Source organism: Geotrypetes seraphini, chromosome 18 (assembly GCF_902459505.1).
Source record: "Geotrypetes seraphini chromosome 18, aGeoSer1.1, whole genome shotgun sequence".
NCBI classification, from domain to species: Eukaryota; Metazoa; Chordata; class Amphibia; order Gymnophiona; family Dermophiidae; genus Geotrypetes; species Geotrypetes seraphini.
In genome coordinates, this window is record NC_047101.1 from 7,728,409 (window position 1) to 7,742,836 (window position 14,428).

At 40.6% G+C, this 14,428-nt stretch overlaps 1 protein-coding gene across 1 annotated transcript in view; it reads right to left on the bottom strand.

The window, feature by feature from the left end:
* Positions 1-3,756: 3,756 nt before the first annotated feature.
* NDFIP1 (Nedd4 family interacting protein 1) overlaps positions 3,757-14,428 on the bottom strand; it is a 32,802-nt gene continuing 22,130 nt past the window's right edge. Inside the window, exons 6-8 of the mRNA XM_033927493.1 lie at positions 11,978-12,044; positions 7,514-7,619; positions 3,757-4,748 (exon numbers count right to left, since the gene is read on the bottom strand). Coding sequence (XP_033783384.1) covers positions 7,516-7,619; positions 11,978-12,044 — 171 coding nt within the window. The 3' untranslated portion in view covers positions 3,757-4,748; positions 7,514-7,515. The remainder of the gene's footprint in view (positions 4,749-7,513; positions 7,620-11,977; positions 12,045-14,428) is intronic.

Below are 14,428 nucleotides of genomic sequence, written 5' to 3' on the forward strand. Positions count from 1 at the left end.
GCAACATCGATACACACATTCCAGTCGTCTTTGTTTCTTTCGTTCTTTTTATATGATCCTCAGAGGGCTAAAGAACCCTTTTGGTTTATGTGAAACAAATCACAATAACCCGATCGTCATAGGACCAATATTTTAACAACTTTTTCATATTTTATAAATACTTAGCTTAGTATATATAGTTGATTTTTGGGAGCGCCTCTACCAACACACACGTTTCAAGAATACTTTTCATCAGGGTTGAGGCTCCCACATGTAATCTAAAAAATACAAAATTATACGGTCTTAGCCACTGAGAACATCAAAAATTTGCTCTTAATTTACATTCTATATTCCGTAGTTTCTAACCAAGACATCTCACTTATTATGTGTATCTTAAAGTATAGTAACTTACTATCGTGCTCCTCTCCATAGAATATCATGTTAATGTTGGCGTCTGTCAGTTCCAGTTTAAAATACAACTTCAAACCGAAGCTAATTACGTGGAGGGGGCGGATATCTCCTGCAGGACAGACGAGAACTGACCAAAGATGGCATAATTATAAATAAAGCTAAGAATCCTTAATATAAATGATAATGATATTAAAGAAACCTTTAATTTAAACTAAAGGCATCCAGTCAATTTCTTCATTCAGACCATTTGGAGCCAAAGTATTTAAGAAGTAAATCCATTTTATATCCTGCCAAGTATGTTTCATAAGCTTCCAGTGGTTTACTATTGGGGCTGTATCTGTCTCAGTATTAACTCTAGATTTGCGCTGTATTTTGACCCATCTATGAGTTCTGCGCACCTATACCTTAGCACATGGGCATTGGATAATATATACGACATTTACTGTTTCACAATTGGTGGTCCCTCTTGAATAAATTACTTCTCCCGTTTGTGGATGTACCCAAATTTCGCCCAACATAGTAAGAGAACACCACTGGCAGTGTCCACACGCTTCATGATGTCCATGTTGAACAGAGAGAGTTGGGCTATGAATAATTTCACCTATATTACGGTGTCTCTGATATGCAAATATTGGGCGCTCAGGCATATCTTTTAATAGTTGTATTATATGCCAGTGTTTAAGAATAGATGTTTTATTTTCATAGATAACATTGTAAATTTCTGTACATATATCAATTCTAAATCAGATGGTTGTTTCTCTGTTTGTAGGAGAAGATCATGATTGGCATACTTAACCCTTAGGTATGCCTTTTTTATAACTGTTTTAGGGTACCCCATCTGAGCAAACCGATGCCAAAGTGCTTTTGCTTGGGTCTTATAATCCTCCAATGAAGAACAGAGGTGACGGATCCTTAAGAATTGACTAATTGGGAGATTGGATCTTAATTCCTGGGGGTGAAAACTATGATAACATAAAAAACTTGCACAATCTGTATTTTTTCGATATAAAAGATGTTTGAAAAGTATTATTTTCATGATATGGATATCCAAATAATCCATCATACTCTGATTTAGAGAATGACATGGTGACAGAATTCATCACCGTTCCAGTGGATAACCGCGGGAAATAATCCCATGTCATTTTTTAGTGTCTATTTCAACCTCAGTCCTTCTACACCAGCATTCTTCAAAGCAAAGCTTGAGGGTCAGTGGTTGTGGCTATTCATATTTTGATTTTTCCCTCTCTCCTTAAAGAAATTACATGAAGATGGTTTCCTGCGGTTATCCACGGGGACGGTGATGAACTTTGTCACCGTGTCATTCTCTACTCTGATTCATAGTAACTGTAAACTGGAGATGAGATGTCCTGGTTAGAAACGGAATATAGAATGTAAATTAAGAGCAAATTTTTGATGTTCTTAGTGGTTAAGACCGTATAATTTTGTATTTTTTAGATTACATGTGGGAGCCTCAACCCTGATGAAAAGTATTCTTGAAACATGTGCGTGTTGGTAGAGGCGCTCCCAAAAATCAACTATATATACTAAGCTAAGTATTTATAAAATATGAAAAAGTTGTTAAAATATTGGTCCTATGACGATCGGGTTATTGTGATTTGTTTCACATAAACCAAAAGGGTTCTTTAGCCCTCTGAGGATCATATAAAAAGAACGAAAGAAACAAAGACGACTGGAATATGTGTATTGGTGTTGCAATTTGGAACCAGTCTATGAATAGCCTGTGGTATTAAAGTTTAAAAAATAAAAGCATTATTAAAAATAAATAAATAAATAAAAGTAGGCACCTGCATTGTGGCTATAGAGGTGTTTACACCACCTAATACTACTGCAGGCGTGGCTAATACCAGACATGGCATTAGACGTCATAAAGTGTCTCCGTAGTCCCAATTCACATGAAAGGCAGATGCCGGAAATATAGGCCCTGGTCTACTTTGCCAGCGCCTATGTTTCACGAAGCTGTAATTCTATAAATGGCACTGTTTGACTGACAGGCAATTGGCAGCCATTTTTTTAAGGATGACGACAACGCCACTTCTAGAATCTGGGCCAAAATACCTAAGGAATAAACGTATATTTGACTAGATATTTCCAATCACGACAGATTTTACTGTGCAAGACAAACTTATTGCCCTTGCTGCTGCAAATGTGAACATCTTCAACTTGCTAAGGAAAAAACAAATCTACTTCTTGGACAAAATCTATAAACTGGTGGATATCTCTCTATTCCTTTTTCTAGTCTCATTGGTTTACACCAGCTTTTATTAATAAAAAAATAATCTAGGTTGTGAAAAACAGCTAATTTCAACATCAAGCTGCACTGGACAAAATGCACTTCAAAAGGAAACAGGGGAGAGAGTTGTGTAATTTTAAATTGTGTAAAATGTTATCTTATTAAAAAAAACAAAAAAAAACTCAACAACCCACCACTACACTTTTGTGTCCAGTTAAACTATTTCATCCCATTTGTTTGGGGAAGGAAGAGGGGGGCAGAGAATAGAGCACCAGTTCCCAAACAGAAGGGATATCGCCATTATCATTCGGATTCACAACTGGGGCTGCAAAAGGACAGAGGCCGTGGTGGGCTAATGAAACACCGCTGGGACAAAGGTTTCCCTGGGAGCAATGCTTAGCCAAAAGCTTGTGGCCCAACAATATTTGTGCACTGTACAATTTTCAAATAAAATTATATAAGCCTCCCAGTTTCTCCGGAGTAGAGAGTTGCGCGGGAACAGAAATCCCACCCATCTCTACCAGGATCCTCTCCATCCCCACCCGTCCCCATAAAAAGCAGCAATTACTTCTGACAGGATCATCAATTCCACAGTTTCTTTTGTGTTTGCGCTGATGTTTTCCTTGTGGAATCTCTTTGGTGGAACCCTTTTTTTGTTTTCTGTTCAGGTAATTAACTTATAAACCCCCTCTTTTACTAAGGCTGATGTATCCATTATATTATATGGATGAACCCTGCTTCCAAAGCCTTCCATCCCCTTGGGCTTGGGGGGGATTCCCGTGATCCCCGTTCTCGTGCAGACCTCTACTCCGGAGGCGAGAAGAGCCATCCTCCTTGCAAGGAAACCTTCACGGGGTGGTCTTGTCAGTTTAAATGGACCAGGTTCTTCAATTGAGCTGTGGGGCACAATTAGGACCCATTCTCCTACCCCCCCTTCATCTCTTGCAGTTGGTGCTCAAGACATCTGTAACTGCAGCCTACAATGATCAAGCTGGACTTGGAAACAGGACACAGACTGTATTAGGCAATGCAGAGTACTGTCACTGAGCTAGCCCATGAAAATGCAAAGTCACCAAGAAGCCATCGTATGCTAAATTAAGCACCAGTCTACAGTAGAAAGTGCTACATAAGTGACATTTATTAATAGTCTGCTATATTTACAGTTTTAACATAGTAAAACTTCAAAATTAATTTACCACCTGGCAGAAAGCACAAAAGTGCATATCAGTCTATGCTGAGAATGAATAAGAGTTCCTGCTTACACAAATTTTAAAAGCAAAACAAAAAAACCTACCTGTATGTTAGGGATTGTCTCAAAACCCTCCACAAGTTCATCAAAAAAGGGTTACCCCCTTCATATTTGAAAAGCAGTTAAAAAGACTATTTCTGTTATCACCTGATGTCCTCCACCAGTAGACACTGTCAAACTCTCCCCATGATCCAGAAATTATACAGTATGAAAATTAATATACAAGACTGAATACCGACTACAAAGCTTAATACTTAAACTCTGAAAAATACTTAATTCTTATTATAATCAAACCAGACTATACCATAATAATGGTAATTACGCATTCTGATTTTGTTTCCAGGTGTACTAAACACCATGTTATTCTAACAGTAAGTAGATATAATGTGGCCACAAAACTGATTTCTAGACCTTTGAGACCAATACCCCTGAAAAATGGCCAGCAGTCGATAACTCTTACACTGAAATCCCTTTGTTTTAGACTGAAATCAAATTAAAGCAAGACTGCCCCCTACTGGCTTCAGGAGCATCATTCATGCTATTTATATGATTACAAACAATATAAGGTTTTATATATTAGTACATCACAGGCTTGATTGCAATAGGTTTCTTGAACAGTAGCCACTAAATGATTCAATGATTACAGAAGTTGGCATTAACTATTAAAATTTTACACCTAGAAACAAATATAAAGAAATGCTTTTCTTCAAGAGAACTTTTAAATTTTTTTCCATTTTATTTTTAAAGCAGGTGATTAAGTTTCCCTTCTGCTCTGGATCTCAGAGTACTTCCTGCAGGTGTCCTTTTGCTTCTGGAGGGAGAATTCACATAGGCAGGAAGGTCTCTGGCAGAACACATCTGGGGAGAAAGACGAAAGAGCTATAGTTAGCCTTTGGAAGAAAGGATGCAACAGACACAAAGCGACAGGATGTTCATAGGCTTTTGTAATAACAATGTCGTCAGTGTTACTGTACCATATCACAAGGCAAAAAACTGTTTGTTCTTTACTATTTTAAACTCCCTTCATTTGTCAATAACTTTGAAAAAATGTCTGCATATAAAAAAATAACATGCTATTATCGTTTAAAGGTTTCACATAGATGGATTTCCATCCAGTCCTTGTACGCCATGAATTTTAATATTAGGTCTGCAAGAACTAACAGAAAAGGTGCCTGCTTTTAAATACAAAATTTGGATCTGGACAATATCTTAATTACTTTCTTTCCCTAAATTTAAGTTCAAGGTAAGTGGAAAGCAGATACACAAGTAATTTCTCTGTCTAAATCAGTGGTCTCAAACTCGTGGCCTGCCAGGTACTATTTTGAGGCCTTCAGTATATGTTTATCATAATCACAAAAGTAAAATAAAACAGTTTCTTGATCATATGTCTCTTTAGCTATAAATGACAATATTATTATTAATACTTAGCCAAAAGGAAAGAGTTTTACCTCATGCAAAACAGTCATTTCTTTAATAAGACATTAACTATTTTTTCCAAGGCCCTCCAAGTACCTACAAATCCAAAATGTGGCCCTGCAAAGGGTTGGAGTTTGAGACCACTGCTCTAAATGAACTTAAAATCTAAGATGTATCTGGGGCAACGAACGGATGGTGAAGTGACTTGTCCAATGTTACTAAGAACTATTTTAGCATTTTTGGAATCCCTGTATAATTGGGTAACTTGAGACACATTGCAATTGACTGACTTGTTCAAGGGTGCAGAGTTAACAGCACAAGATGTAAGTCAGTAATGCAACCTCATGACTAGAACACTTCCCAATGAAAAAAAATTAAGTGTGCTTCTGTCACCAGAAGTCCTTTTTATCCCTCTTCCGAATTTGTACCATCTAAAGCCCACAGAGCCATTTCATCCAGGATCATCCACCTACAATACAGCTTTGGCTATAAAGCTAACTAATTCTGCTTAATACTGAAAAAGCTCCTTGTCATCCAAAAATTAAACTAAGATGTGAGAAATGCTGCAATCTCTCTCTAAAAACATACCAGGATTATGGGACCTGGTGGAATTAATAAAAATGTACATTATGTATTATTTATCATCTATATAACTACTGAGTTATGTTCTCTGTAATTGTCCTGTTTGTTGTGGGCATATTATGCTGTATACTTAATCCTAGTTTATGTAATCTTGAAAATTAAAAATAGTGAAAACAAAGACACACATTTCCTCCACATTGGAACAGTTACAAACCACTTAAATGCAGGTTTGGGTAGACTGTTAAAAGCTGCTTTGGAATATTCACACTCAAGATGCATTTTCACTAAAGAATTGTTGGGTTTTTTTGGGGAGAGCCAAAACAAATGACCAAAGATGTGCCAGAAAGGATTCGGCATCTGAAGGATACAATTTTGGTTTCTGTTGTATAATGCAGAGTTTGTTACATCACCGATTTCTTCCTGCCAGTTCCACTTAACCACATCGAAAGACAATTGCCAGCTGTGATTACACAAACCGGACACAGAATAAATCCAAACGGAATATAAGAAAACTAATGAACACTAACGTACTTCATCCCAGTCAAACAGGTTTCTGTTCACATCATTCTACAGAGCACACACACTTTTAGGTCTCTTAAATCTTAAATACTGCAGTTAGATTACTTTACTGTCGTTCCAAATTTGATCATGTTATATATTACCTCTTTTAAAAGCAAAGCATATTCTTCCTGTTCCTTAAATCTTAAATCTCTGACAGCAGACCACCAGGGAGGGGTCTCAAGGTACTGAAGCCACCCAAAAAAATTAAGTTTAAGCAAACTTTAAGCGAAAAAATAAGAAACGGCAGAGCAACAACAAAATCCAATCCAAATATTTATATATCGTATCTTCTCCTAAATTAGGGGCTCATCTCGGTTTACATAGACTGATTGAAATAGTAACAATAATTCAAATTAAGATGACTGCTTGCAGAAATTGAAACTGACTTTACCACTAGGAGCAGTGCATCATGTGTTCTGAAAAATATGAATTCCTGCAGTACCCAGACTGGGGGTTGGGATTGAACACCTAGCATAAGGAATCCGGAAGGGACGTTAAGAATGAGGAAGTTCCAGTACAAGTCGGCAACTTTGCTTTCTCTGGCATTTCTCCTGCCTGAACAGGAAGGACTGGATTAGTAAAAAGGTAATTCCTGGGACTGGGACTCAGATGGCACCTTCAAAATTTGACACCAGAGGTTATTTATTCTCGGCAAAACTTTCGCCAAGAACAATGCTGACTTTTTCAGTCTTTACACTCCACCGACACTCACCAGATTTTGAAAGCATCTCTAAGTGTCCCCTGATGAAGACTTCATAGATGCCGAAACTTGGATCCTTGTTTCAGACTTTATCTATAAATAAGTTACCCTTTGGTTGAATAGGACATCTCTCTTGCCTTTTCCTTGTTTTGATTAAAGAAAAAATGACTGATACAGAGGAAAGATTTTATTTCTAAAAACCATGCCAGGTAGTTTATTAGATTGGCTCATGTTATAGGATCATATCTGGGCTTATGTGTATAAGTGATGTAGATGGTTTACAGGACACGCTCAGAAAATAAACCTGAAAACAAAAGGTTTGTAGGGAGATCAACATTAAAGTAGAAGAAAATTAAACTTATACCTTCAATAAATGAAGAGAACCCTGGTCCTAGGAAGCGTGGCAAATGTATCCGGCATCTTCCGAACCTTTGCATAATTGATAAATCCTCTGAGAAACAGAAGAAAACCTAAAGGAAACATGTTATGATGTTACAACAGGGCTTACTGAGAACAAATACAAAATTCCACATGTTGCCAAATTTTGACTTTAATGTAGAAAAATGCTAAAAAAACAAGACTTCATAGAAACATGATGACAGATAAAAGGCCAAATGGCCCATCTAGCCCGTCCATACATCTGCTATCTCCTCTTCTTCCTATGAGATATCACGTGTCTATACCAAGCTTTCTTGACTTCAAACAGTCTTTGTCTCCACCACCTCTATTGGGAGACTATTCCATGCATCTATCACTCTTTCTGTAAACCCCCCCAAAAAAAACCCATAAAAGTATTTCCTTAGATTACTCCTGAGCCTATCACCTCTTAATCTCATTCTATGCCCTCTCACTTTGGAGTTTCTTTTCAATTGAAAGACTTGCCTCATGTGTATTTATGCCACATAGGTATTTACATGTCTATCATATCTCCTCTCTCCTGCCTTTCCTCCAAAGTATACATATTGAGATCTTTAAGCCTGTCTTCATATGCCTTATGATGAAGACCTAAATCTACAAAAAGTGGATAAATAAATAAAAATCACAAACTTGCTCCACTTGTAAGGCTAAGAGTATTAACTCAGTGGAAGAAAAAGCCTCAGGTTTGTTCCGGCAGAGCCTCCTCCACCCACATCATCGGCAGAAAAAACTTCTGCAGAGAATATACAATTGCCACTATGCTAATTTTAAGTGTGGAACTGAGATGTTTTCTAGCAACATTGACAACTGTGTTGTAAACCTTTATAAAACGGACAATATTCTGTACAACTTTTGTTTGTAAATTACAAATAGTCTTCCCTTTCGATCTGGTTTTGGTACAACCTACCCAAAGGTTCGACTGCCTGTGCTTTTACATAATCGGAAGATAATTGGATTGTTAATGACATAGGGATAGTTTTTTTCTTGTTCCTACAGGCTCTGTCCCGTCTCCATCCCTGCCCCATGTCATTCTCTACATAGCACACCTCCACTGTGCACAGTGGAATGTGTCCACAACTCGAATGCAATTTATCACCACCAGATGGCATATTTCCCTTACTAAAACATGCACGCCATAGGAGAAACGTTCTATGCCACCAGGGCATCTTTCTCTTGTTTAACTGGTGATCAGTTTGTAACCTTCCCTAATTACACATAATATACAGTATATTGTGCTAAATAATCCGAGTGCCATGATTTCTGGGCTACAGCAGTGTGCATCGTCACCCAAGAAATGCCCTTTATTTTTTTTTTTTTTCCTTTATTTTAATCAGTACTTGCAAAGTGTCTGGAATCAACTGCTCCCATAGATCAGATCCCTCAAAGGGCTCCTGAACTTTAGGAAAGCAATAAAAACTTACTTCTTCACCTAATTCCCCTACCCACTGCTTTTGGATTAAGAAGTATATGTCGAGATATGATAAACACTTTGTATGGCAAAATGTAACCTGTTAACTGTATATTATGTATGTTAACCTGTAACCCATTCTGAGCTCGTTGGGGAGAAAAGGATAGAAATTTCTGCATCTCAATGGCCACGAATTTGGATTTGGAGGTTGACATGTACAATGTCGGCATCTGAGACAAACGTGGTTTTTTATTTCTTTTACATAGAGCATATGTGTTGCTAGTAGACACCCAAAATATCCTGCGCTATGCTGACTCTCCTTCAGAGCTTCCTTTTCAGCCACAGGCAGTAAGTAGGCAACAGGTTTGTGGCCCACGATATCCATAACTTTTTCACATGAACTGGTGCCTTGAGTCCTATGATTCTCATTTTCATGATGATGCTGGGACACTCAGTCTATCATGTTCCCATGTATGGGACTTGGTACCCGCAGAGATGGCATCTTCCAGTCCAGACTGTCCTATGCCATCTCCAGAAGTTTTTTTTTATAAAAGTTAGATAGCTCTAAGTCTAATAGGTGTTGGCATTATAATCTCAAAGCAGGGACTCTCACACCAACCTCTCTTCTCTCATACTTATATAATTCCACTGGAGTTCCGTTCCTTCCCTAACCATGTAAACCGTGTCGAGCTCCATCTGCGGAGATGATGCGGTATATAAACCCAAGATTTAGATTAGATTAGATTAGATTAGATTAGACTCTAGATCAGTGTTCTTCAACCACCGGTCCATGGACCAGTGCCGGTCCACAGGGGCGGGGTCTGGGGTGGAGATTGGGTAGAGATGGGCGGAGTCTGGCCCACGACTTAGCCCAGTGTTCTTCAACCACCGGTCCATGGACCAGTGCCGGTCCACAGGGGCGGGGTCTGGGGTGGAGATTGGGTAGAGATGGGCGGAGTCTGGCCCACGACTTAGCCCAGTGTTCTTCAACCACCAGTCCATGGACCGGTGCCGGTCCACAGGGGCGGGGTCTGGGGTGGAGCTTGGGTAGAGATGGGCGGAGTCTGGCCCACGACTTAGCCCCGTGTTCTTCAACCGCCGGTCCACAAAATAATTCTTTTATTTCTGCCGGTCCATAGGTGTAAAAAGGTTGAAAAACACTGCTCTAGATCATTTATTATTCTACGGTCCATTGATCTTGACCTTTTGGAAATCAATATGGGGCCAAATAAATTGTTTATTGGAAAACCCAGTTGCATTATCGTATGATACTGTTTTATATGTCAATGAGGGCTAAGAGCCAAATATCATCTAAGAACAACAAGAATTGCCGCTGCTGGGTCAGACCAGTGGTCCATCGTGCCCAGCAGTCCGCTCACGCGGCGGCCCTTAGGTCAAAGACCGGTGCCCTGAGTCTAGCTTTACCTGCGTACGTTCCAGTTCAGCAGGAACTTGTCTAACTTCGTCTTGAATCCCTGGAGGGTGTTTTCCCCTATGACAGCCTCCGGAAGGGCATTCCAGTTTTCCACCTCTCTGGGTGAAGAACTTCCTTACATTTGTACGGAATCTATCCCCTTTTAACTTCAGAGAGTGCCCTCTCGTCCTACCTAACTTGGAGAGGGTTGAACAAGCCCAAATAATGTTAAAATTTGCTTCCTTTGACCTTAGCCTCTGCTTTCTCTATCCCATTGCTAGCCCACTCCACCTTTTTTTCTGGATAGTTAGGAATACCAGTAGTCTCCAACCCTGTCCTGGAGGACCACCAGGCCAATCGGGTTTTCGGGCTAGCCCTGATGAATATGTATGCAAATCTGCTCCATGCATATTCATTAGGGCTATCCTGAAAACCCGATTGGCCTGGTGGTCCTCCAGGACAGGGTTGGGGAACACTGGTTTATACTATCTCCCCCCAAAATTGCTCTTGTGAAACTACTCGAGGTCTGCAAGCAGGCTCAAATTTTTATTTTCTGAGAAGGCAGAGAGCTGATTCCTCTGTTTGTTTCTCGTTCTCAGGTTTCCACTGTTCTGGTAAGCTAGTATAATCCCTTCTTTGCCCAGTAAGCATCAGGGTAGATTAATGTAAGTGATTTTTAAGAAAGATTTGTGAGGCCAAAACCAGGAACAGCAAGCTTAGAGGCCAAAACCACTTTAAATCCAGCAACCTCCTGTCACCCAATGCAGGCCAAAAGGTACAATTCCAGTCAAAGGTTTACTTAACCTGAATGAGACAGGCAAACGGAGACACAACTTCTAACAACTATTTACAGTCACAAGTCTTTATTAGTAGAAAAAGGCAAGTCTCCACTTGTGTAGTAGGTCTGTTGAACCCTCTTGCCTTGGGACAGGTTCTTTATTGAAAGTCCTTTACCCCCCCTCCCCCCCCCCGCTCTCTTTCAGGACTCCAGTTCCGAGCAGGGCTACTTATAAGGAGGTGGATTTTCAGGGAGCTGGGCTCTTGGAGCCTGTACATACGCAGTTCCGTTGCTCTTCTCCTTATACTAAACAACTCAGCTAGTTGAAAATCATGTCAATCCAAACAGACCACCCAACATCAACAAAGTTACTACTTCAAAGGAGATATAGTTAAGAGAGGGGTTTTGTTTCCTTTGTTAGTCACCTCAGCATACTAAGAGCCAGCCCAAAATTATCTCCCACTATAAAAAAAGGCTCTTATAGCCTAATACCCTTCATCTCCCAAGCCCAACCTATCCTAGGAATTCTCAACCCTGCTCTGGGGGACCATGATCCAGTCAAGCTTACAAAAATACAATGAATGTGCATAGCTAGATTTACTCGTCCTCCAGGTTGTGTTTGAGGACCAATCACAATCCTCAAATAAAAATATAAAGAGGATTCCCTTCGTGCCCTACTGGTTCTGCTGCCCACGATGGTGCTGGATAACTTGAAAAGCTGCTTTATCCCACACAATAAATCCTGACAATGTCCACATTAATAGCTAATTTTAACTTGGTGCAGTAAATATGTCCAAGAATAAGCACTTACCTAATACAAGGAAAACCCACCAGAGCCAATACTGTCCATCAAAATAACCAGGGAAGTAGGTGGAGAACTACAACAGAAATAAAAATAGTTTGTGTGTCATTTCAGTTAACACTCTCTCTCTTTTTCATGAGCTGTGATCTAACAAAGCCAAACTACACAATTCCTAGAGAAAAATGAAATATATGAATAGTTATTTTTTTTTAAATTGGGATCTTTCAGTTCATCTCTACTTTCTTAGTGTTTCTTAGTGTCCAAAACAATCTAACTGCTTAGCCGTCTCCTCTCCATTCCTAGCTGAAAGAAGCATTTTTAATCATGAAAAATATTTGTCCATAAGCTTTCATATACAAAATCATTAGGGCTTGGCACTCAAAAACACGTGTGTGTGCCTTTTCTCGTTCCAGAATGAATGTCGTCAAAGGCGGCCCCAAAATCCTAGAGAGTGTACAAGCACGCTCTCTTTGCACATACTATGCATGTTTTTTGAAAGGACTGTACGCCACCAATATTTTATTGCAAATGACAGCCCATGCCTAGAAATCTTATTCGTTAAACATAGGGCAAAAACTGTTCTTCCAAAGGGTCTAAAGCAGGGGTGTCCAACCTTTTGGCTTCCCTGGGCCGCATTGGCCGAAAAACATGTTTCTAGGGCCGCACAAATGCTGCAGCAAGACAGAGGAGGGAGCCGGCAAGAAGGTAAACGCCTAGTGGCAGCAGAGGAAAACACTGCATCACCCTCGACCGGGGCCTCACAAAATACTTCACGGGGCCACAGGTTGGACACCCCTGGTCTAAAGGTACAGTGGTACCTTGGATTTCGAGCATAATCCATTCCAGGAGCATGCTCGTAATCCAAAATGCTCGTATATCAAAGCAAGTTTCCCCATAGGAAGTAAGGGAAACTTGCTTTGATATGTTCCCACCCCCCATCTTCCCCCCCCCCCCGAGGCCAGCAGCACTGCTCCCCCACACCCGAGAACCGGCATTGCTCCCCCCGAAGGCCCCCCCCCGCGAACTGGCACCCCCCCACCGCCATCGGGCACCCCCCCGCTGCGACCTGAGATCCCCCAACCCACCCGAACCCTCTTCTTACTTCCAGTGTAGCCTCCGCATCGGCATCGGCACCAACGCACAGGACATGCTGGTGCCGGTGCCGGTGCCGATGCGGAGGCTACCCTGGAAGTAAGAAGAGGGTTCGGGTGGGTTGGGGGATCTGAGATTGCGGCGGGGGGGTGCCGGATCGCGAGGGGGGGAAGGTGCCGGTTCGCGGGGAGGGAGGGGCGGGCGCTCGTACAGCGAGGCAAACTCGGTTTACGAGGCACCAAGTTTGCGAATGTTTTGCTCATCTTGCAAAACACTCGCAAACCGGTGCACTCGTAAACCGAGGTACCACTGTACTAATAAGCAAATAGTAAGAAGTAACTAACTAGCTAGTCACACACACAAGGAGTGACTCTTAGCTGCACTCCTTGGTTAGATGAGCTCATTTTCAAGCACCAATCTGACCTCATGTGCAACTCTCTTCAAATTAGTCCTTATTTTCTAACCTCTGTTTCTCTCTTCTATCTATATACCACTCCTTTCCTTACACCCTATTAAAATGTTTTATTACGTATTATGTTGACATTGTAATGTAATCTGAATTTCTTTTTTTTAACTGCTGTAACTGTCTATTGCTTATGTTTGACTTACTCGTGCTGTACACCGCCTTGAGTGAACGCCTTCAACGAGGCGGTAAATAAATAAGGATCCTTCAAACTTGGCTTTGAAAAATGAACCGCAGCTGGGACATTTCTCAAGTGTCGTCTACCAAGTCCCAGGTTCCCATTCCCACTCCCAATTAGAAGTACTTCATGGTGTTTAGAAGTCCTAGTTATTTCCTCCCAGCCCACACGGGACTAGAATCAGGTGTACTGAGGAAGCAAATTCATTTTTCCATGGTAATATATCCACTGGGAACAGCATGCACGTCCCTGATATTATGGAAGGTACCTTTTTAGAAGCATCGGGGGGGGAGGGGGGAGGGGTTCTTATTGGTACTAGACATTTAAAAGCTGCAGAAATGCCTTTTAGAATTACACCCTTTCACATAGATAAAATGGCTCATGCTTACATTTAAAACCTGGATATCGTAGTGGCTATGCTCATACCTCTGTGTTTTAGATTCTTCTCTTAGTTCTAAAAAACACTCCAGAAGAAAACAATGTCCTGTATCTCCTCAAAGCTATCTAAATTATTATGGATAGATCATGCAACCTCTTCAATACCAGCCAACCTTGTTTTATCTAAAGATTTTTCCTTAAAGGCTGAGTGCACTTTTGGGTATTACAGTGGTACCTTGGATTACGAGCATAATCCGTTCCAGGAGCATGCTCGTAATCCAAAATGCTCGTATATCAAAGCAAGTTTCCCCATAGGAAGTAAGGGAGGGTTCGGGTGGGTTGGGGGGAC